This window comes from Notamacropus eugenii, chromosome 2 (assembly GCF_028372415.1).
Source record: "Notamacropus eugenii isolate mMacEug1 chromosome 2, mMacEug1.pri_v2, whole genome shotgun sequence".
Lineage (NCBI taxonomy): Eukaryota > Metazoa > Chordata > Mammalia > Diprotodontia > Macropodidae > Notamacropus > Notamacropus eugenii.
The window spans coordinates 387,722,272-387,747,798 of NC_092873.1; the positions used below are offsets into that span (position 1 = coordinate 387,722,272).

A 25,527-nucleotide genomic window follows, 5' to 3' on the forward strand; every position below is an offset into this window, starting at 1 on the left:
AAGCATAGATTAAGAGCCTATTATATGCTAGGTACCATATTAAGCACTGGAGATACAAAGAAAGGTAAAAGATTATCCCAGGAAAACAACTATGTATGATTTGAAGACACTCTTTAAGAGTCAAGACAAGCTATAGGGTAAGTCTCTTGCCCTCCAAAGCCTCACAAGGTAATGGCCAATGACCCAGACCATAGGAGTTTCTAGTATTCCATAAGAAGCTACAGTACTAGAGATCTGGACCTAACCAGCCACCTTGGGATAACTCTGGAAAAGGTACCAAATGATGGTCTAACCTCCTTGAAACATGACCCAGTCTTCCCTATATACTTCCAGGATACCAGTTTCCTCAAAATCACCTCTAATAGTATAGTGTGGGAGGTCAGCAGGGAAGAATCCATGGGCTATTCATATTATCTCTGTGTGTTCTCCCTAGTTCCTTCCTTGCACTTTCTCCTCTAGGCTAGTGAGGAGGCCTACCAAAGACATCAAATGATTAGCTTTTCATACCCTGATACACAAAGCTATTTGCAAAGTGGTTGTTTTGAGTCCTCAACGTGGGTTCATTCAAAGCCATATTTTATACTATCATTAGATCCAGAGTGTGATTTAGAAGGGGGGAAAACTAAGTGGCTGTTGTGTAATGTTTCTTTAATTAACGACACACACTCTCCCTAATCCTCCAAACAGTGATAATGGCATTATATTCCACCTAATCAACTCATTTCTGATCAACCCTAACAGCCCAAGAGCTGATCCTACAGCACTCTGTTAAATCTGAAGAGAAGCAAATCTCTGCAGGACCCCTCTGAAATTAAGCTGCTTAAAATCTCGTTGGTAAGAAATCTGAATAAGTCCCATTAATCAGGGAAGTTTGTCTCTCCTCCAAATTAACAGAGCTAGAAAAGGCCCGTAGAGCAGAACCTCTTACACTGGACAAGAGTGAGCTTGGAAAACAAAATGACCATCCTTATACCACAAGGAATGCAGGCCCATCTTCTCTGACTTCATACTCCCTTTGAAGTGTTCTAATCCATTAAAAAAGTCAAGGTTTCTGGAGGAAGTCCCTTCAGCTCAAGCCAATTCCCTTTACAGGAGCACAAAAAGACATCACAAGTATCTTTCTATTTATATGCTCTCTCCTTCCCTCCTCCCTCTTTCTCTTTCCATCTCTCCCCCTCCTTCCATCTCCCTCTCCATCTCTCTCCCTTTTTCTCTCACACATTCTCTTTTCTCTCTTTCTCTCTCTCCCTCATCTCTCTCTCCATCTTCCTCCCTCCCTCCTTCCCTCCCTCTCTTCCTTCCTTCCTCCATCTCAACCCTCTCCCCCACCCCAATACACCCATAAGACCCTAGTGGTTCCAACACCTACAAACTTAATTGAACATGTATTTATTAAATGCATGTACATAAATAAGTCAATGGAAAACATGAACAAAATAACTGGAAGGGAAGGGGATCAAGAAAGGCCATGGGAAGGAAACAGTAACTGAACTGAGTCTTAACAGAAGTACGGGCTTGGAGGGAGTGCTTTCCAGGCATGCAATACAGAAGCAGGAAATGGTAAATCTTTTCCAGAGAAAAGCTAGTAATAGGGCAGTCTACATGACTGTGGTAAATTTGCCCCTACCTGTATATGTATATTACCTGAAGAAGAGGAAAGAAACACATAAGGTTACATCTGATACTTTAAATAATCTATCATTAGTTGGAATTAAAAAAAATCTTCTCTTATTCTAAGAACATTATCTGCCCATCAAAGCCAGTTTTTCAGTGACTACATTTTAACCAAGAACTTTTTCAAGAGACAATCAAGAGCTATTCAAAGTTGAAAAGATAATAACCCCTGTTAGAACTGACAAAGCCATCCCACAACCCACCTCAACACATTTCAGACATTCCTTGTTGTTCACCCTTCTGGCATGAGACCTTCTTGTAGAAATCAACCACTGTATGTATTCAACTCTAAATTGTCTATTATGATCTATTATTCAGTCCACTTTTCCTTTTAATCACAAATCATGTTCTTCACAAAATGTGGAGAGAACATCTGGAGCTATTTGACCATTTTCTAGAAGCTTTGATAAAAAGTTCAGCAGGGAATAAGCTATTGGCTCACAGATGAGGGTTTTGCATTATTTATATGTTTCAATTCCACCATTATCCTTGTCTTTGTCATCATAGTGAATTGTGCTGGATACAATGGGTGTGCTGAAAACGTACATGGATCACTAAATATCTACTTTGCTTCTAACCCATAATAGTATCTAACCAGATCTCCAAGGATAAAAAACAAATGCATTCAGTAAGTAGCAAAGGTACATGGGATGGGATGAGACCTGTGATTTCAATGTTGATGGAAGTTCCTAATGAGAAAACCTCCTCCTCCAAGGCAGGTCCACATTTTCTCTGCAACTTGTGACTCCCCCTGGGTCAGACAGCTGTACTGAATCCAGAGGATATTCTGACACTGTCAGATGTAACCCTGTCTCTTACCGAAGATCTACTTCATTTTTAAGCCAGGTCTCTAAAGATGGAAAACAAACATGCTGTCAATGGCAAGATACTTTTCAGAAACACGGTAAGGTGAACAATGAATAAATCTGACCCTTCGCCTGCCCCAGTTTATCAGAATCTCACACACGCAATGTAACACTGAGCGCCTCTGCTGACGTGAATGTTTTAAATCTGCTTTAAGTAAGTCAAAGGGATCTTCCCTTATCTGACTCAACAAAAAACATAATTTAATTGTTCACCGGAAATTTTGTCAGTACAGAATGGAACATTCTTTCCTCTGGAAGCCTGCGAGAAGTTTATTCTATTCTAATTGCTGAATAAATAAATGGCAAAATGGAAATATGTAACAACAATCCAGACAAGGTGTTTGTCCTTTCTGTGTGAAGTGCACACATTTCTAGACACAGATTCTTGTTTTTAATTCCATTCCTTCAACTCCTCATGTATAACTACATTCCAGAGTTCACAGAAATCCCTTCAGGGTTAGTCAGATAAAGGCAGCTTCCTAGTGAACTTGCATATAGGGGGCAGAGAGCAAAGCACAATGTGGTATAATTAGGAAAAGGCCTAAGTGTCATATGGACAGATCTAGGCCAAGCATACTTCTGAAACTTACTACTATTAAAAAAAACCTTTTATACGCTATGTTCCATATATATGTTCCAGGCAGTGTGCAAGAGCTTTAGAAATATTATCTCATTTGATCCTCAGAACATACGTGGGAGGTATATTATTTATCTCCATTTTACAGATGAGGAAACAGAGGCAGAGAGAGGTGAAATGACTTGTTCAAAGTCACGCAGGGATAAATATCTAAGGCTCAATTTGAACTCAGGTCTTTTTGCTTCTAGGACTCTGTGTCCTTGGGTGAATCACTTTATTTCCCTTAGTTTCCGTCTGCTCATTTTAGTAATGAAGTGGTTCGACAGGTGGTCTTTAAGATAGCTTCTGGCTCTAACATTCTACTCTCCTAGGGATGTTTTGGTCTTAAAGGGCAATATAATAAGGCTAGCTCTCCTAGCTAAAAGCCATTCATCCACTATATAAAAACAGTCCATTTGAATCTTTTAAGAACTGGTCAGCAAAAAGTGAATTCCACAGACCTCAGAACTTTTAACCTCACTCTAAATCAACCAACATTTATTAAGTGCATAAGATGGGCAAGACACCGAGTCAGCTGGGGATCTAAGGTCCAAACACCAAAACCAATCCCTGGCCTCAAGGGTCTTTCATTTTATTGAAGGATAAGAAGGCTTGGGAAAGGCAATTAGGAAAAAAAAAGACGAGGAGAAAACATTAACAATTGGTTAGTGAAGTGATTTACACTAAGCTGTGGAGGACTCAACCCTCTGATCTCCAGAACTCCTGCACTGCATTGGCCCTGTCTACCCCAAGCCCTCCTTTTCCCTCCCAAGTCCTGACTGGTGAGAAACAGGTACATTGGGCGCACTATGAGGTGGTTCAGGACATAGAGTGCTGGACTTAGAATCAGGAAGATCTGAATTCAAATTCTGATTCAGACATTTACTAATTCACAAGGCTGCTGTGATGAGCAAATAAAATAACATGTTAAGTGCTTTGCAAACTTTAAAGCGCTATATTAATGCTTTATTTTTATTATTGTTAATAGTAAGCTAGCTGCTTCAGCCATGCCTCATTTTACTTCCTGTCACCACAGACCATACCCTGGGGACCTAATCCTTTGAGTTCTAGACCTTCTGACCCAGAGCCCCTGGCTGAGGTGCTGAGTGAGTGAGTGTTCCATGTGCAGCCCTCTGCATCAGGATGGCTTTAATTCCCTGCTGTCTTCTCACCTCATCTTATTGCTGCACATGTATCTTCCCCATGCTGTCACTTTCCTGTTCTGGAACCATAACAAATCATTATTTCTAATGGAATCATTACTACCACTGCTACTGGAAAATGAATGCCAATCTACTCCCCTATGACTCCATTTGGGCAGGTAGGCGGCATATTGGATGGAGCACCCGGCCTGGAATCAGGAAAACTCATCTTCCTGGGTTCAAATCTAGCCTTAGACACTTACTAGCTGTGTGTCCCTGGGTAAGTCACTTAACCCTATTTGCCTCAGTTTCCTCATTTGTAAAATGAGTTAGTATCTTTGCTAAGAAAACCCCAAATGAGGTCAAGAAGACTCAAATATGACAATAAAATAGCTCTAGTCGCCATCTTTGCAACTTTCCAAATTTCCATTCCTGGCCACCACTACTCTATGTTTGCTGCATTCCTCATTAGAATGTAAGTTTCACCAGTATGGCTTTATCAAGAACAGATTGTGCTGAAAATACCTCCCTTTTATAGACAGATTGTGGATGTCCTAATCCAGAAGTGCATAAAATTATATATATTATCAGATTTTCCCCCCAAAGTATTGATCAGTTGTTCTATTTCCCCCTTCATCTCTTTAATCAAAATCCTTAAGGACTGTCTCTCGCAAGAGGAAAAAGGAAGGATACAGGAGGAGGTTTAGGTGATTTAAAAATAAAAGGAATCAATAAAATTTGGGGTTTTTTTTTTGTTTTGGATTTTTTTTTTTAAGAGAATGAGAACATGAAGATCTCTGCCGTTGTTGTATCTCCAGCTGGACTTAGCCCAGTGCTTGGCACACTGCAAGTACTTACTAAATACTTTTCATGAATTCACTGATTTATTGGTTAGGTGGAAATAGGAAAGGTGCCACAGGTGGCCCATGAGCTAATAAACTTTGCAGGAAGAGAAGAATGGTACATGGCAGAGATGGTGACAGCATACCAGCCCAGCCAAGCGCTAGTTTATATAAATATTCAAAATACAACGAGGAGGAGGGAAATTTCAATACAAATATACAAAAAAGATTGTGGAAAACTTAAGAACTCTGATCAATGTAACAATCAATCATAATACCTAAGCACCCATGATGGAGTGTATCAGCCATCTCTTGACAGAGGGTACAGAATAAGACATATATCTTTAGACATGGTAAAGGAAGGAATTTATTTTGCTCAACTATGCATTTATGTTACAGGGGTTTGGTTTTCTTTTTTTTTTTTCTAACTGAGTGGAAGTAGGAGGGAAAGGAGAGTAGGGATAGGGTCATTCATTCTCCCCAGTGAGAACAGAAGGAATCACAGACAAGGGTGACAGCTCTGAACGTTACATGTTGAATTTATTATATACTTGAAAAGAAAAACAGAATATATCTAGTTTCATGTATGATCCTCTCCTTCTCTTCTAAAATGTACAGGATGATGCCCGTATTACTTGGTGCTTTTTTTGGTGTTAAGTTCAAAGTAAAAAAAAATGAAGGAAAAAAAGATACACTAGTAGTCCAGTTTGCCTGGAATGTGTAGTGTGTGAAGGAAATAACATGAAAGACACCCATATTTTATCTTAGAGACAATAGGAGACTGCAGGTGTTTTTTAAGTAGAGAAATGATGGGGCCTGACCTGTGTCTTAGGAAGATCGTTTTGACAGTTGCGTGGAGGATGGATTGGAAAGGGAAGAGACTGGAAGAAGGGAGATAAATTAGGAACTTATTACAATAGTCTAGGTGATAAAAGCTTTGGAAGAGGAGAGAGTCTAGAAGTAAGGAAGAGAGAGGGATAGAACTATAGAATATTATTACTAGGAAGGAATTTCAAAGTTTGAGGTCACAAAGGTATCAATATTGAAAGATGGTGAGATCTTAGGTGTCACCATTGCTTTGGTGGGAGATGTTTGGAAGATGGAGTGAAGGTGAAAGAGAAGAAAGTTCAGGTGCCGCATATATGACATCTGAGCCCTAAACCAAGGGAATGGCACGTGTCCTGCTAGGGAAAACTCTTACTTCCAGAATGTTTACTTTATCACTCCCCCTGAAAGTGAAAATCAAGTCTCCAAAATAGCACCATTATTATTATCTTTAGTAAATAGAATGAATTTAGAGAACTTGAATGAATTTGCTTCGTATTAGAAATCTGGAACTAAGATTTCTGGGATTCCTTCTTCAATACTTCAAAGCTAAATAGTCTGGCTGGCGTGGCTACTCTCCACTAACACACACTGCAACCTCTTCATGATTTAGTACGTGATCTCCACACGTTGCTGATGCCCAAAGATCATTACTTTCCAGATAGCCTATTGATGAGATTCTGCAAACTGAGCTAGGCTGATCCTTGGATAACAGACATGTAGCCCATCACCATTTAAAGACCTTTGAGTTTTGTAGGAACTCCTAGAGCCTCTAAGCCACTAGCATGGCATAACCCAAGATCTTAACTCCCCTGCAATGAGGTATTAGTAGAAAAATTAAGTAGAGGGATGGGTTCTACTCATCAAGTAATATCAGTGCTTTTCGTTTTATGGAATAATTTGCCTCCTTTTCATTCTGTTTTTATGGGTCTATTTTGTTTATGCAGCACCCAATCCTCAGGGCTCTTTATGAAGGGGATTTAAGTAACAGTCATTTCAGGAGTACTGAAACAATGACAGTGAGTGGGAAGTAAGTAAAAACAGGGAGGAAGAGAGAGAAAAGAATTAGCTGTTACACAAAGGGGAAAAAAGGATTAACAAGGGCAAAGAACAGTGAAATCAGGCATTAATTAGACTAAGCATGAAAAACAAGTAGGCTCACCAAGGCTGTGAACATTTTACTGGTCACAAACCTGTGAAGCCAACCCAAAGCAGGCTATAGCAAAATTCTGTGCTTCTAGGAAGCAGGCACAATAGCTGCTTAAGGAAAACTTTTGTTTCTCCCCAATCTTTAATTGGTTGGGGAAAAAACCCCACAAATTGGAGGCCCTCTAACAGACCAAAAACAGATAAGGCAGTGTGACCCTCACTGACCTCCCTGAGATTCACTGTCTTCATCTCTAAAATGAAGAATTTGGAACAGAGGAGTTGTAAGCTCCCTCCTGGTTCGGAATCTATGATTGTTAAGTATTAGAAGAAGGGAAATGGGAGGGCACAAGAGGAAGAAAGGAAAGAGAAGCTACAGGAATTTTACAAAGAAACAAGGGTAATGGACTTCACCGGGATGTCTCAAGAGCCTGAGACAGGGTCGTAGCCACATAAGTAGAAAAAAGGGGAGAGACGCAAGACGCGTCAGGCTGGTCCAAGTCTCTAGGTACCCACACTGGACTAGTAAAACAACTGTCCCTTCTTCTCAATGGAATTTTTTCTCAGTGTCTATTTAGGATTTCATTCTTAAGATATTTCCATGCTTCCTGGACTGACTTTGCCTATAAAATTTGTGGTTCTATTATTCTGAATCTGTGAATTCCAACGTGAGCACATCATGATAAGTTTAGACACAATACACTAACATGGAATTATCTGGGTACTGGAAAAAGGAGAAAGGGGATATGCATTTATATAGTCCTGACTATATGCCAGGCACTGTGCTAAGTGCTTGACAAATATCCCATTTGAACCTCAAAACAACCCTATGATGTAGGTACTGAGGGGTGAATGTTCCAGTTCTCAAAAAGGGAAGAGAATGACAGGCTGGTCAACTTGATTTCAATTTCTGATAAAATTCTAGAATGTGTTATTAAAGGGATGGTTGGTAACTGTGTAGAAAAGGAAGCAATGATCATAAAGAGCCACCATAGCTTCATCATGAACACGTCAGGCAAGGCTATTTCCTTTTCTGACATAATTAATATTCATCATCATCAAGTAATTACATAGTACATTAAAGTCTGTGAAGTATTTCACTTGCATTACCTCATTTGAGCTGTTAAATTGGAAGATTGAGGAATAACGTAGATACTGTTTACCTAGATTTTTGCTAAGGCTTCCCCTAGCTACTAGTTTGGAAAAGACAGAGATATGTGGGATAAATGGATAGAACAATAGATGGATTTGGAACTGTTTGATTAGCCACATCATTTTATCAATGACTTGGATGAAGAGAGAGATTATCTCTGGCATACTTATCAGATTTGCAGATGATAAAAAAACTAGGAGGGCCAGCTAACACCCTGGATAACAAAGACACAATCCCCAAAATTCCTGACAGATTGTTGCACTGAGTTAAATTTAAGAAGATGAAATTCAATAGGAATAAATGTAGAGTTTGAATCCAAATGGGTTAAAAAAAAAAATCAGGACAGGAGAGGTCTGCTTAGATATCAATTTGAAAAAGATCTAGGGGCCAAGAGGCTCAATATAAGTCAAGAGTGTGATATGGCAGCTGAGAAAACAAATGCCATTTTTGGCTGCGCTGAGAACAAAGAAGAATGGTCCACATCTGGAATATTGTTTTCAGTCTGGGATGCTGCATTATAGGAAGGATTCTGATAGAATAAACTTTGAGAATATCCACAGGAGGACAACCAAGATGATCAAGGGTCTTGAATTCCTGCCATTTTAGGACTACTTGTAGGATGTTTAACCTGGCAAAGAGAAGACTTAAGGGGCATAGGATAGTTGCCTTTCAGTATCTGAAGGACTGCCATATGTAAGAGGGATTCAACTTTTTCTTTTTGATCCCGGAAAACACAATTGATTGCAAAGTGGCAGATTTAGGCTTAACGGAAGAAAAAAAAGTCCTGACAAGTAGATCTATTCCCCCCAATACAGGTAGTCAAGCAAAAGCTGAATGTCAGTTTGTAAGGTTCTGTGGTAGTAGACATTGTTTTTCAGGCATGGGTTAGACTGAGGTCCCTCCTAACTCTGAAGTTCTGTGATACTGAGGAGAATCTGGAAGGCGAAGGTCAGCTAACTACTGCCTTAATCTACTGATGAGATAATGAAGCCTGGTTAAAAAAAACAGGAAATGGAAACAAAGTCATGAATGTGAAACACCTTTCAAAGGAAGATGAGGCAAGCCATGAGTCTCTGGTATTATTCTTATTAGAGATAGGACATCCACAAACAGATATGATAATAATATTTTTAATACAGCAAAGGGCAATACAAGATACCAAATTCAATAACTTTCTATCTGAGTACAGATAAATCAATCAACAAAACGTACTTCAATTTCTTTGCATGTAATTAGGGGTAATTTGACAACTACTTGTCAAGAACCATCAACGGATTAAAAGATCCACAGGAAAGAGGTCATAGGAAATTCTGTAAAACTATGACTAAAAAGAAAATGAAACCCCAAACTTGATACAGTACACATCTACCTTGGTGACCGGGAAATCTACAGATTGAAAAATAAATGTTCAGAAATGGATAATGAATATGGAATTTCTGAACCTATTTCATCTAACATTTGTCATTCCATGGAGAAAATAATTTGAAAAGAAATGGCTATTAAAGATTATTTTAAGCTTCTAGAGGAAGTTTCCAACTGCTTTGAGAGCTACTTCAAGAAGCTAGAAACCATGGGATATTTCCTTCTTACAAGACACACTTGAGTTTCTATAGCACCTTAGATTTTACTTTTTCTCCTCATTACAGTATACTGAAGAATATTCCAAAGGCTGATATAACAATATCTTTAAGGCTGGTGGTATTTTTAAAGTGAGTATTTTTATTTTGTTGGTTGAAACAGGATTAGGGGTGAGGGTGGGATGGGGGTGGGTAGGGAAGAAGGCTCATCGCTAAAGCTACAGCAAAAAACAGGAGATATGCTACTGAATGATCAATTATGCCAGTGGGCAGACAGATTCTTTCATATAAGGAAATGTATACCATCAACTGACACTTCAGCTTCTCTAAAGAAGCTTAGAAATAATCTTTGAAATAAGGTAAGAGTGACTTGCAAAGACTAGAAGAGTTGAAATGTATTTTAGCTTCCTTTGTCTCTTCTCTAAGTCAGGCAAGCTTTTTCCATGAGAAAGAATAGAGCTGTAAAGGGCTGTCTCTTTTGTGTAATTATGACTGCTCCATATTTGGGACCAGGAGATTGAGGGAGAAAAGGGCACAGTGCTCCCCAATGCATCTTGCTAAATTTAAACTCATTCGTTTATTTTTATCTATTGAGTGATCTTATTACTTCTACAATCAATCCTCAATATTCCCGAGTCTAACTTTCATGACTTCAATCATTCATGTGATTTTATTGGTAACCTCATTTTCACTTTTGTGTTGGGCAACCAGCCACATTCACAGCTACGCACAGTAGAGAAAAAAATGAGAGGGTGCAATGTGTGAAAGTCTGAGGAGTGACTGGAATCCTGCTGGGCATTTTACTGGTCTTGTTCATTGTACCATGGTAGAGTAAAGAGCCCTCCATACATTTATTGCGTATTTTCATTGTTTGCCTGTATAACTGAAGTTCTGTGTTGGAATTATACCCTCAAAGTATAGTGCAAGTTCTTTGGGCTCCAAGCCCAAGGGTGCAAAGTCAGTGATGTGTCTTAGGGAGAAAATAAAGGTGTTAGGTAAACTTCCTGCTGGAATGTCTGCAGCCTGCTGTTAGTCTAATTGACCAGCTGGCTAGAGATATTGAGGCTGCCAACAGTACCATTGATTACAGCCTCAAGGTTAAACATCACTCATTTCTGCTATGCTCCCCTCCTCCCACACCCTCAAAGGGTATAATGTCACTGATGGATTATTTCAAGCTTGTGCATCCTTCATGATTTCCAACATCACCAGCTGTGAAGGACAGAATGTCAGGGACCTTGCCAGTCTTGGCATCTTCCAATAGTAATGATTAAAATCGCAGCAACCTCTCCTTTGCTTTTCAGAAGGTGGCCAAGGTAGTCAAGTTTACAGCAGTATAGCATACAGCACAATGCCTTCACACTGCTATCTGACACAGTGGAAGGTAAGATTCAGGTTAAAAAGATTTTGGTTTTAAGAATTTTATTTAGTGTACAGTATTTATGGTACTGTAGATTTCATGTGTTATGAAAAGTGAATATTGCTTGAAATCAGTATTTTTTATTAATACGTTAGCACAAAAGGTCACAGAATTCTAGGGAATAACTAGCAAGAAAAATGTTTTGCATGTTACCAGTTTTATTTTGTGTACTTCATTTTATGGATTATTTCATGCTTACTGTATTGGGAAAAGTACATATTACCAGAATTAATATTTTTTCATAAAGAACTGTATGCAGAAAAGTATATTTTCAGCAATCTCTAGTGAAGATTACAATTCTGAATGGTTGTGGGAACCTAATCTCCTATCTCCCATAGGCTCAATGTATCAACACTTGTTTTATTTCTGCAATGTTTTCTAGGAACTTACCTCTGTGAATGTTAAGGACTGACTGTATAATGTTCTGATGGTCCTGTTGGAATTTCTTCTTGGAATAAAGAAAATGGCCTACTTCTTAATTGTTCCCTCATCCAGACTCATTCTGCCCAGTAACCATGTAGTGGGGCACTATAGGGAGAAATACTGTCCATCTCTGCTGCTTAACTCAAGCATACCTATACTAGAAAATGAAGCTCTGCCTGCCAAGCCACAGATCATGCCTGGTGTTCCCAGTCCCCAGCAAAGTAGAATAAGACTAACTCCTTCCTCCTCAAAGGCCACCTCCCTCTCTCTCTCTCTCTCTCTCTCTCTCACTCACACATACACACACACACACACACACACACACACACAGAGCGAGAGCGAGAGCGAGAGCGAGAGCGAGAGCGAGAGCGAGAGCGAGAGCGAGAGAGAGAGAGAGAGAGAGAGAGAGAGAGAGAGAGAGAGAGAGAGAGAGAGACAGAGAGAAGGAACTCTTTGTTTTCTTTATCATTCTTATACATAGAATAAGAATCCATTCACAGAATGCGTCAACAAGGGAATCCATCACTGCAAACAAATGTTTTTAAAACAGCCGGTCCACTGTGAGTCCTCTACATCAAATGCATCTCCACAGACTTACTATCACCATTCACAGCAGATGGAAGAAAGTTGTATTGGTGGGTAAACTAACTGAAAAGATCACAGTAGGAGTGAAAGCTATCTTCCAGAATTTAATGAGCAAAAGATCTAAGAGGACAAGAATAGACTTCATTCTTGCACGCTGGGGTGTGTATGTGGGATGTGTGTGTGTGTGTGTGTGTGTTTGTGTGTGTGGTGAGCCTAAAACAAGTGTCTAACAGCCAAACCTCATCTCTTCCCAGTTCCTCAAGATTCAGTGGTTGTGTGGCTGGCTGGGAATACAACTTCCATTCCTCATGAGTTCAGCTATCAACAAATATAACAAATACTCAACTCTCCTAGCTTTCCAGTTATAACCAAGCTAGGTGCCAAGGACTCAAGCTCAACAAATGAACCTAAAAAAGGGAAAAACTTCCAGGGGAAAAGATGGCTCAAGTAGAGGAAAGTCATGGACCAACTCCTTTCCAAAATGCTCCGATTGTAGACAAATTCCAACTTCCCTGCAGCCTTTATGGGGATATTGTAAAGATCAATTACCTAACAGAAAAGAAGGGCTCTCTAGATTCAAAGTGGTGGACATGAGCAGTACCAGGCCCGTGGTAAACATTCAACCTGTGGACTGCTCTGCTGATACGCTGATGTTACCCACATTTTAACGGAGGCTGACTGCAAAGAAGAGTCCAATCAGCTTGGGCAAAGACTGGTTTGACTGTAGAGGGATGTTCAGGCAGAAGGTACTTTTTCTTATGCACTGGACTATCTGAGTTACTTTTAAAAAATATGCTTTCAGTATATATAACAAAGACTATTTTAAAGTGGACCTAATCTTATTTTTAACATTTATGAGATCCTGAACATGGAGCCAGGACTAGGAGCAGGCACCTATAATGAAATATATAAGAAGGCATAATGAGAGGTATTTTTTAGGATTTCTGTATATATATGCATGTGTGTATACACACATATTATATGCAAATAGACACAGATATACATACATATATGTAAAAAGGGTATATGTCATTAAAAAATACAAATATTTTATGCACATGTCAAATGCCCCTAAATTTTGTTTTCCATAGCAGGTAGGACTGAATTTCATGATGTCAAGCTGAATGGGTTACAATGAAGGCTCACAGCCTCTGGTGGACAATAATACACAAGGGATTGCAGTCATCAAATTTTTGCCTACAATGCAAAATGCCTTTTCCAGGCCCTGTCATTGCTTAATCATCCCTAAGATAACAAAAGCCCTGGCCCAGGGGTATATTGGTACTCCCAAGGTGGGAAAAGTAAAGTAAAAGGCCTCTTGTCTGTTTGGTAGGGTTTCTATGAGAATTTATGGGAAAATAGAGACAAGGGTTACATTAGAAAGGAAGCCTTGGAAAAGCTGCAAAGTCAAGGCTAAAGAAGAATGTAAATAAAAGGTTTGCTGGTGATACTGATTAGGACGTCTGTTGATTATATAAGCTACACCAACCTAAAAGTAGATCCGCCTCTATAAGCTATCTCCATTTAGTGAAGAGATCAAACTCCCTTGTTGACATGCCATTGGGTATTGGGGTTGTACCTTACAAAGGAGGGATTTTTAAGAAAGTTTTTCTGAGGATTAGTCATGACCTACAAAATTTCATTAAGGTGATAGGAGCAAAAGTCTTAAGCTAACAGTTACAGGTATATTCAAAGTCTCCTTCGGATGGATGGTAGTCCCTCAGTCACAAATGCCACCTGGTGTAGCCCACCCCTGTTCAACATCATTGACTAAATAGCAGAAAAAGACAGATATTCACTCTTATGTCATTCATTCATTCAGATTTTAAAAGCCTCCAATGTATGATCATAGAGAGTCAGACATGACTGAAACACCTCAACCATAACATACAATGTATTACTGTACTAGTACTGGGGGAGAAAGATAAAAAAAAGCCAGAGTCCCTAAACTCAACAACATTTGCTTATGACAGAGAGAAGAGCAGCAGGTACTCTAGCTTTACCTGGGGATCCCACAATTAGGAGCCACCTCCATCACACCCTGTTCTCACCACTTTTGGTAGGCATGATTTGGCACGGACAAGAAATGGAAGACCAAAACTCAATTTATCAGACAGGTCTAATAAACTCAACCTAGAGTAAGTAAGAATCTGAAAGGTTCATGGTTCTCTGGCTGTTGACCACCATGCAGCATTTAAATGAACTAAGGCAAGTCATTTCAACTTCCTTCTCACCTTACTGCTCCATTTTCTCTTTGCCCATCTCAGCCAACAGATAGAAAGTCAACAAAGTTATAAAGGATAATGTATTTCCTCAAAGAAAGTTGTACAATAAACTGAAACCAATGGGTACTCTAATTCTACCTTTAGATTTTCACAAATCAGGAGGAAAAAAACCTTGATATTTGTTGTTAAATTTTCTCTGGGCCTTTCATTATAGTAGAAATAAAACTTAAATCCTGTTGTATTTATCTATATCCAAACCATTACTTAAGTCTGGCTGAGGTTATATTGAGAACTTTTTCTTGGCTCCAAAGATACTTACTCTTCATGGGTTAGAATTTCAACCCCAACAAGGCTCTTAATCCTGATCAGTTATTCTTTTTAAACAATTTACATCAATGCTGACATTGGATCTAAAGTGAACAACACTAACCCAATACTTAAATGTCTTAAAAAAGGCCTCCTGAAGCCTTAAAAAAAAAAAAAAACAACAAAACCAACAACCCTTTGTCTGTGTCTTTCCTTTCCTGGTCTCCACCCTCCCCACCCTGACTTTGATCACCAAATCCTCACACTCAATCAGTTATTAAGTACTTGATCTATGCTAGCCACTGTGCTAAGCACTATAGAGAAAAGGAAAGGCAAATGCAATCCCTGCTCTCAAGGAGCTCCCCTTCTAAAGGGGATAAACGGATTGGATAAATGCTGTTCAGTTGCTTTAGTTGTGTCTGACTCTTTGAGACTGTATTTGAAGTTTTCTTGGCAAAGATACTGGAGTGGTTTTGCCATTTCCTTCTCCAGCTCATTTTACAGATGAGAAAACTGAGGTAAACAAGCCCAGGGTCACACAGGAGCTGGTAAGTGTCTGAGACCAGATTTGAACTCAGGAGATGAATCTTCCTAACTCCAGGTCCAGCACTATGTGCACTATGGTGCCACCTACTTGCCCATCATGTAAATAAAGACATACAATGCAAAGGCACAGCATCAGAAGGGCAAGCAGACCACTCTCAGTTTTAACTGAGAATGCAGAGAGGGGGAAAAGTATAAGAAGATAAGAAATGTATGGAGCAAACAGGCTGCAATGGGGTTTAGATGCTAAAGAGGTGACTTTTATGACACTGGAGGTCATAGGAAGCCACTGGAGATTAATGAGCACCTGCCTGCATTTTAGGAAAATTGGATCAGTTTGGATTATGTTAAAAAGACACATTCAAAGGTTGGTCAAAATACATTCTTTTTTTAAGGACAAAGCAAAACAAAATTACAACACTACACAAAGGCAAAATTTCTATTCTTGATTTAAAAGTCATCCCTGCAGTAGACGCCCATTAACTGACATGGACAGAGATTGTTTGTTCTAAGATTGATCTCTTTAACAGGGGATCATTTTAAAGCAACATTATTGTCTGGAGAACAATATTTCAGTTTCAAACATTTTAAAAAAATGTATCCAACAAAGCAATCCATTTAAAAAAGATGAAGAATGGAAAAAAAAACCCCTACCATCTCCATCACTTTTTTTTTGAGAAGAAACACATTCCCTTCCCAGTTATTTTTCTAAAGGACTTAATAATATGAATGAACAAGTTTTGCTGAATGAAGAAAGAGGAAAAGCAGGTAAAATAAGGTAACTTTGCACCCCCAGGTTTCTTTCATTTCATCTACATAAATAACATCTCCAGGTAAATAGTCTCGGGCTCCTCTCGGCAGACAGAACGACAGTCCATCAGTCCTCCAAGCTGCCCATATTTCCTCTACACTTTGCTTTCTTCTGGAAAATGTTTCCAATAAAAACACTCAGTGAACCAAGATTCCGGAAAATGGAGAGACTCAGAAGAAGAAAATGCTGAGCCACTTAAGCCGTACAAGTCTGGTTCCCCCCAAAGGCCCAACAGTACAGCGCTCGCCCCTTTACTCATCTCACCTCAGCACTTCTTCAAGGGGTTTCTGTGAGTGTGATCTGTTCCCAGAGCTTTAAGACACTTTGATCCAACTTGCCTGAACAGATGCCAAGTTGGCTGGGTTCCTTTCATGATCACAATACTCTAGTCAACTTGAACCATTCACCAAGTCCCCCTAAATGTCCTGATGTCTCACCTTTTCTTACAATGTTCTTCTCCCTAAATCCTCATCCCTTAATTTCTATTTACCAGAATTATGAACCAATCCTTTAAATGCTACCACTCCTATGAAAACTTCCCTGATCCTTTACCCAGCTCAAAATCCTCTTAAAACGTAATGTTACTTTGTCTGAACCTCTCTCTGAGCACTTATCACTACTTACCTTGTGTTATAGTCTTTTTCTACACGTCTTCTCTCTAGCATTGACATGCATATAGGCATTCAATAAATATTTGTCAAATTACTTGATCAGTAATGTCCCTTGCAGTCCTAAAATTCTAAGACTCTGAATTTATGGCCCGTAAAATATAATACACACTGGGAATATAACAATAATACACCCGACTGATTAGGCAAGTGTTAGTTCTGTTTCTGAACTAACTATAAAGAGGTTCCATCGTATTCAGCAGAAAAGATGAGGGGTCATTAATCACTATTTTCATAGTTATATTGACCACATACACTATGAATAGGGTATATGTTTTTGAACTGTTTTTTTTCCATCAGTGGGGAGGGATTTGCTGATCTATCCACAATCTCTCTTGGTCTCTCTTAAGAGTAAGACATGTCAGCCAGAGTCATAAGTCCTACGTATGGCCATGAAACAAAGCAAAGCTAACTGGCCTACCCAGAAATGAAACACATAATCTTAGTAGCAATAATACTGCGTTCTAGTAATTTCAAGCAGGTGTAGTCCAAATAGGTACAAATACAGGGCCTCTTCTACATAAAAACAAACAAAAACAAAACCAAACCAAAGTTCTGTGTAATTTAATTAATTTAGAAGGATGAAGAATGAAAAAAACCCCTCAAACGTCACCACTGTTTTTATTTTTTGAGAAAAAACGCATTTTCTTCCCAGTTACTTTTCTAAATGGTTTAATTAAATTGGTAAGAACACTGGAACAGTAGTTTAAATGCTGGCTCTTCCAATTCTTACTTAGTTGACCTTGGGCAAGTCACTTAATTCCTCTGGGCCTCAGTTTGCTCAACTATAATAAGAGGGAGATGGACCAGGTGATTTCTAAGATCCCTTCCAGCTCAAAATCTTTGATCCTAAGATGAACCACTAAGAAACATTCCAGGACTTTCATAAGGTAAATCAGACCAACCCACAATTTGCCACTGTGTGTCTATTATGTGACCAAAATACTCATGGTGCACTACATTTACATAAAAATCATGGCAGACCGCGCTCAATCTTACAACTAAAGAAATGGCACTAAGAGTTATTACTATGACCATTATTTAATAGGTAAGGAAAGAATACTAGCTTCTGGGGCAGGATAATAGAGTAGATATTGACCACTAACCTAAAACTAAGCAAACCCTCCACTTACTAGTTGGACCCTCCACTTATATGACATTGGGAGAATCATCTCATGTCTCCTAATCTCAGTTTCAAAGTCTATAAAAATAGAGCTTCTAATATCTGCCCTGCTTATTTGGGATGAAAGCACTTTCATAACTTTTGCAAAGTTATGAAATTAATAATAAAATATTATTATTGTTGTTGCTAACAGTAGCCAAATAAATCAAGGCACTCCCCACCAAAATGCTTTTAGAGGTACAACACATATACCAAACCATACCCTCAATTCTAGTCTCTCTCATCTCTCCAATGCATCAGCCAGCCTTGGATGGCTTCCATTATTATCATGCAGAATATTCACCAACCATAATCATGCTCCATTAGTATCACACAACCATCAAAAAGAAACTAAAATGGATAACTCTATACCTGCTGAAAATGAAACAATCTTTTGGATGAAACCAAAATGCTAACTCAGGACCCATTCCCTTGGGTCCTGAGACTGAACATATTCACAAAGAAAGCAACAGATGGATAATGCAAGTTAATAAACACCTGTGTAATTAGAAATTGGAGTTAGGAATGCTAGCAGAAGGATCAGAAAAACAGTATTGATGGCATAAAGAAACCCCATCACTAGGACTGGTTCCTAGGAATAACTGAATTCTTTTAATTCAAATGTAAAGCTGCCAAATTAGTGATCCTATAACCTAGGTTTGAGCATGTCACTCTCCTGTTTAAAAAAAAAAAATGTCAGTGGTTCCCTAAAGTTTCTATGGTCTGGCAGTCCATTCCCCTGTTTCCAGACAAGACTTAAAAATCTGAAAGGCATTCCAAAACGCTTCTAAAGATCATGTTCCAGTGTCTCATGAGATTTGGTGTTCGAAGTTCTTCCTAATGTCTAGCCCAGCTCTCTTCTAATTCCATTTTTAATTTATTTCCTTTTAAGTTGTCCTTGGTGGAAACAAAATGGCAGCACAGGATCCCTTCCTATACGTAAAGTCTTCAAGTAAGCTGTTCTCACTTCCAGACTAAATAACCTCAGTTCCTTGAGTCTTTCCCTGTAGATCTTATTTTTCACTTTTAAATCAAAGAATAAAAGTGACAGTTCAACCCATAGGAGTATCTGCTTTCTACAACCAGGACATCACAATCACACCTCTAATACAATCACAACGCTAATCCCTTCCTCTTTCTTATCTCCCTCAGAATAACTTATAACACTTCTTGTCTTACTACAAGTGGAGATTTGAATCTCCCTGGACAATCATTTAAACCTACAAAGTCATAATTGGGCCAAGAGTAAGAGCAGGGTAAGGTACAGAAACAATTTTTCTAAAGGCAGGTCAAAGATTTTAAAAGCACCAGCTGAGGCAGACTTACTCCTGGGATTTGTAGAAGAAAATTCAAACAGGTAAGCTGGCCCTTCACTAAGAGAGAAACTTGCCTTTCACGTCATTTGTCTTAAATTCACTGTCTGCGGCTTGTTAATTGGGTTTAATTAAGATCACTTCATTTTACTTTATGGTGGAAAAAAACCTACCTAATCAAATAAACATGGGTGACAGCCAAGTTTCTCCCTCAACACTTGCAAATGAGCATGCCACAATATCTGGAAGGAAAATTTAAAACCTTTTAAAATTCACTCTGATGTGGTGGTGACTATAATACTCAAGCTCTGCTGAAGGCAAAGAGCTAAGTATTTAAAAAACACTGAGGATAAAAAGGAATTAAAAAACAACCAACCTGAGGTACTCAGAAATTGGAACAAGAATCTAGGAACTTAAAAGCAAAGAGTCCCCAGTTGTCTGTCAATAGTGTATTTAACTACCATGGTGGTGCTGTGGATAGAGCACTGGGCTTGCAGTAAGGAAGACCTGAATTCAAATCCGGTCTCAGACATTTACTAGTTGTTTCACCCTGGCCAAGTCACTTCACCTCCACCTGCCTCAGTTTCCTTAATTGTACAATGGGGATAATAATAGAACCTACCTCCTGGCATTGTTGTAAGGCTCAAATGAGATGACATTTGTAAAGTGCTTAGCATAGTGTCTGGCACACAGCAAGTGCTATATAAATGCTAGCTATTATTATTAATTAGTGAATTAAGCTGAATCGGAATGGTCCATTCTTCTTGCTTTCTAAATGAAAGTTACAAGAAAGCATGGTCAAAAGCCTGGGAGGAATATTAGTCTCAGTCACCAAAGGGGGAATACTCATTTAAGTATACTGATAGGATTTAAGCCCATATTAATTATCAGTTAATCACTGAGCAACACTACTAGTGTGTTTAGAGCCAGAGCCTCTGTGCCCCTCGGCTACTACTCTTCTGCCTACATGTTGGGCACTTTCAGGAATGCATTCCTTCAGAACATAAAGGTTCCGTGGAATAACTTAAGGGGTGCCCTAGTGGTTTGCCTGCAACCACATAAACTGGTTTAGCCAATGAGTGAGTCCATCACAAAAATAATAATTCATGATTCTGAATATTAAACTGAGACAATCCCCCAGTCTGGATAAAAGAGTCATACCAAATGCTTAATGTCTCTCCCTGTAGGTTCTACATGTGCATATGCACGTATGCCATTTATCATGAAGCAGATAAACCACAGACCTATATACTGAGACAAATATTGAGGTTTTTCTCCCCTCTACCAATAAAGAACAGCTACTGTTCAGCAAATTCTAGTCATGAGAGTTCCCTGGGAGGCTAAGTGACTTCTCCCTGCTTATACAGCCAGGGTGTGCCCAGGCAAGATTGGAAAGCAGCTCTTCCATAATATTACATAAGAGGCATCTAGATGGTACAGTAGGTAGAGAGACAGACATGGAATCAGGAAGATAGGATTTCAAATATAACCTCAGATACTACTTCTTAGCTTAGTGACCTTGAGCAAGTTGCTTAAACTCTGCCTCAATTTCCTTGTCTATAAAATGGGCATAATATGTTATTATTAAACTATAATAATATAATTCCACAGTTGTTTCGAGGATAAATAATATTTCTAAAGTGCTCTGCAAAATTAAAACAAATGCTAGCTATTGTTATTATTCCATGCATTTTAATAACAGGATTATAGGCATACAGAAAATATTTAATATATCTAGTTCAGCCCCTTCATTTTATAGGTGAGGAAAAGAAGACTCAGATAGACTAGTTAGACTTGTATGCAGCAGAATCAGGACTCAACCTCAGGTCCCTTTGACTCCATACCTAGGGTTCTTTCTTCACTCTGTGAAATACAGATGAGGAAGAAGAGAAAGAAATGGAACCCCAAAGAAGACATCTTACAAATTTCTCAGTCATGTCCAACTCTTCGTGATTCCATTTGGGGTTTTCTTGAAAAAGATACTGGAGTGGTTTGCCATTTCCTTCTCCAGCTCATTTTACAGATGAGGAAACTGAGGTAAATGAGTCTAAGTTGCCCAGGGTCACACAGTTATTAAGAATCTGATGCCATATTTTTTGAACTCAGGAAGATGAGTCTTCTTGACTCTAGGTCCAGCGTTCTATCTACTGCATCACTGCTCACAGTGAACTAGAAGCTATACTGTGTTAGTGAACGTTAGTGGACAAATGTCCCTGGGCACTAAGGGACTAACCCACTGCCTTCAATTCCTCCCCTCACACCACTTCTCTAGTCCCTGGGCAACCCTACAAAGGACCAGGCAAACTTTACTTCTGGGGTCCTCATAGACACGTGCTAATTGTGCCTACAGGATATTTCAGCACTTTTTAGGAAAGAATGTAGGCAAGTCAACTAACCAATCTGTCTGGGCCTTCTTTTCCTCATCTATAAAATGAAGGGATTGAACTAAATGATATCTTAGACATTTTCCATATGCCCATAACCCTGCTATTAAAATGCATACAATAATAATAGTAGTAGCATTTAAATAGTGTTTTAATGTCTGCAAAGCACTTCACAAATAGTATCTTACTTATCCGCACAATAAGAGGATACTAACAGAATGGCAGATGATTATCTCCTCAATAAAGACTGTTTATAAAATGAAGACAACTCAGGGGTACATTAACTGGTGACATTTAACCATAGGTTGATTCATCTTGATTTTCTTACCTGCCATCAGTCGAAATTACAGAGAGAAGTAAATTACATTTCCCAAATCAAAATGCCTCAGGAAACCAGGAGCTAGTCTAGTCACCTTGGAACCAAGAATTTCCTAGTTCATTTCCTAGTTCAGTTTCTAAAGCAGAAAGAACCATTCAACCCTTTAAAAAGCAACAGTCCTCATTCCTCAATCTGAAGTCAGAATTAGTCACCAAGGACACCCCTTTCATACAACGTTAAATCAAGGACTTCTTCAGGCAAAAAGCATTAGTCAGAGCTTAAAGGGACAGGAGGGAGTGAATGGCTAAAAGCAACCAAGGATTCAAAATCTTTACCGATTCAACAATGGTGAAACTCACTTCAACATACCCAAGGACCTAAGTCTAGTTTCATAACTGTGGAAACCGCAAACTCTACACCCTTAGACCGAAAGTCTTCATAGAACAAGGAAGAAACAAGAGGAAAGAATCATTTATAGTATTATAAAGACAGGTCACTTCTAATTCTGACAGCAACCTTACAATGATGATGATAATAACTAACATTTACAGCAGTAAAGTTCACAAAGATCTTTACAAATATGATTCCATTTGACTGTTATAATCACCTTGGGATTTAAGTACTAGAATGTATCATCCCCATTTTATAGATCAGGTAACTGAGGCTGAGTTAAGTGATTTGCCCATAGCCACACAACCAGCAAGTGTCACAGGCAGGATTTGAACTCGTTTGCCTCCTAGTTCCCATACTCTTGCCCTTATGTCAAAGTGCCTCTGTACCTTAAGAAATAAGAATTTAGTTTCTTCCCAATATGAGTATGCTTGCAGAGGGGAAGTCTTGATTTGCTTGAGAATGTGTTTAACAATTTGTGCAAAACTACAAATTAACAGACTATGAATTTCCATTTTTAGAAATGGGTTTTTTAGAAAAACCAGGTTTCAACTTGGCCACCCATGCATGTATGCCACACAAATTTTAAAAGGCCAAAACCAAATCTCAATTACACTCATGCAAAAGAAGGGTTCAACAGCCCCATGCATGTCTGGGAATCCTTCCCAGCTCTACGTAAATATGGATCAAATGTTCACCTACTTCCCATGGTGAACAACAACAATTTTCCCCAGGTAGGTGAGTGTTGGCAAAAATACCCAAGAACCTTTGTATTGAGAACTGCACAAGAAAGCAACGGGCATGTACATCCTTTGGAAATAAGCAAGTCTTACTCCATGCTGACATTCATCTCAATACTTACTGATCATGCCTGGTGTCAGGTATGTTTCTGTCCATTCGCAACTTGTCACTTTCCACTTGGTTGAATTTGTTACGAGCATATGGATCTTGACCAGATCGTACCATAGTGACTCCAACGTAAGCTTCCTGATTGAAGTCTTGCCACCGAACCTTCCCTACAAGAGAGCAGAGCACAGGGAGAATAGGGAGAAAGCAAAGGTTAGATAAAGCTTTTCAAAACAGAGTTTACTGAAGCAATGTTTTAGCCTAGGGAATCATGATCAGGATTTCTTATTAACATCATACTTTCATTCAGAGTAGAATATAAGAATATATATCTATATAGCTATATCCATCATCCATCTATCTATGTAGCTATGTTATCTATCCATCCATCTACAAAACAAAACAGAAAACATTTCAGCTGAAATATGTATCCATCAGTATAAAACTGCACACATGTGTATCTCAAGAAAAAATGAAGAGAAGCAATGTCTAAATTAAAACTACATTACCAGACTTAAAAGTCTACATGACTTTCCACTATTTCTGCCCCTTAAAAAGGACAGTTTAGGGGTACGGACGGCCTGCCGTAGTGGATAAAGAGCCAACTAAAGAACTGGAAGACCTGCTTTCAAGTCCATCTGTGTAACCCCAGCCAAGTTGCTTAACCTCTCAATGCTCTCAGTTTAAGAGCACTGCTCTGAGCAGTTCTCAAGACTATAATTTTCAGGGAAGACAACAATCTGCATTGATGGAGGTAGCTCTCTATACCAGTGAAATTACAGGTCCGGTCCTGATGCAGGCTCTTATCCCCTACTATTGTAACAGTCTGCTGGTTGGCCTTCTCTCCCTGCTCCAGTCCATTCTCCACTCGGCCATCAAAGTGATCTTCTTACAGTAAAGGTCTGACCATGTCAGCCCCCTAAATAATAAACTCCAGGCTCCCTATCACCTCCAAGACCAAATATAAAATCGTGTTTGGCATCCAAAATCCTTCATAACCTGCTCCCCACAACCCCGCCTTTCCAGTCTTACACCCTACACCAGGTCTGCACAACCTGATCCAAAACAATGCCAAAGATGAAGAGAAATGCTATTCACCTCCTAAGTGATGAACACCGAGTTCAGATAGAAACATACTTTTTCCACTTTCTTTATTTTTCTCATTTTGTGTATGGCTGCATTTCTTTCACAACATGGCTATTATGGAAATGTTTTGCATGACTTCACATATGCAATCAATATCCTATTGCTCATCTTCTCAAGATAGGAGGGAGGGAGCGTAAAAATTCAGAAGAGGAAATTTTAAAAATGAATATTAAATTTTTTAAAAGGTATTTAATTGGGAAATATTTAATGAAATTTTTTAAAAAAGGAAGTCACTGATAAGAAGAAAGTTTCCACATATACCAAAATATTCATGGCAGCATTTTTTGTGATATGTAAAGAATTAGAAACAAAGTAGATGACTATCAGTTGGGGAATGGCTAAACAAATGGTGGTCTATGAATTCAATGGGGCATTACAAAGCTAGTAAATTCCAAGGAGCTCACAGTCTAATGGGAAAGATAATATCCAAACAAATATATACAAAGCAAGTTATATACAGGATATTAAGATATAATTAAAGGAGGAAAGTACTGGGATTAAGGGGGTTAAGGAAGGCTCCTGTAGAAGGCAGGATTGTAGTTCAGACTTAAAGGCAGGGAGGTCAGTATTTGGAATGGAGGAATGAGGTCATTCTAGGAATGAGGCATAGCCAGAGACAACGCCCAGAGTTGAGAGTTGGAGTGTCTTGTTCAGGAAAAGTTAGTAAGTTAGAGATTGGGGCAGGTTAGGTAAATTTAAGAATGTTCAGCATAGAGATGATCATTAAATCCATAACAGCTGATGAGATCACTAAGTGAAGTAGTAAAGAGGGAAAAGAGAAGACGATCCAGGACAGAACCCTGAGGGACATCTACAGTTAAATGATGGGATCAATGAATCAAAGAGTATGTGTTGAGGAAGATGGTATAAAAAGACTGGAAAGGTAGGGAGAGGCTAAGTTATAAAATATATATATATATTTGAATGACAAATATTTTATATTTACTCCTGGAGGCAATAGGAAGCCACTGGAATTTATTGAGGTAGTGTTGATGGTGGTGGTGGTGGTGGTGATGGTGATGTAATCAGACCTGCATTTTAGAAAATCACTTCAGTGACTGAATAGAAAATGGATTGATTTGGGAAGAGACTTGAAGCAGGCAGACCCACCAGTAGGCTATGTAATAGACCAGATGCCAAATGAT

At 38.9% G+C, this 25,527-nt stretch overlaps 1 protein-coding gene across 1 annotated transcript in view; it reads right to left on the reverse strand.

Moving 5' to 3' along the window:
* The window catches only part of GALNT2 (polypeptide N-acetylgalactosaminyltransferase 2), a 263,931-nt gene that overhangs the window by 68,414 nt on the left and 169,990 nt on the right, over positions 1-25,527 (reverse strand). The window contains exon 3 of the mRNA XM_072647466.1: positions 23,253-23,406. Coding sequence (XP_072503567.1) covers positions 23,253-23,406 — 154 coding nt within the window. The remainder of the gene's footprint in view (positions 1-23,252; positions 23,407-25,527) is intronic.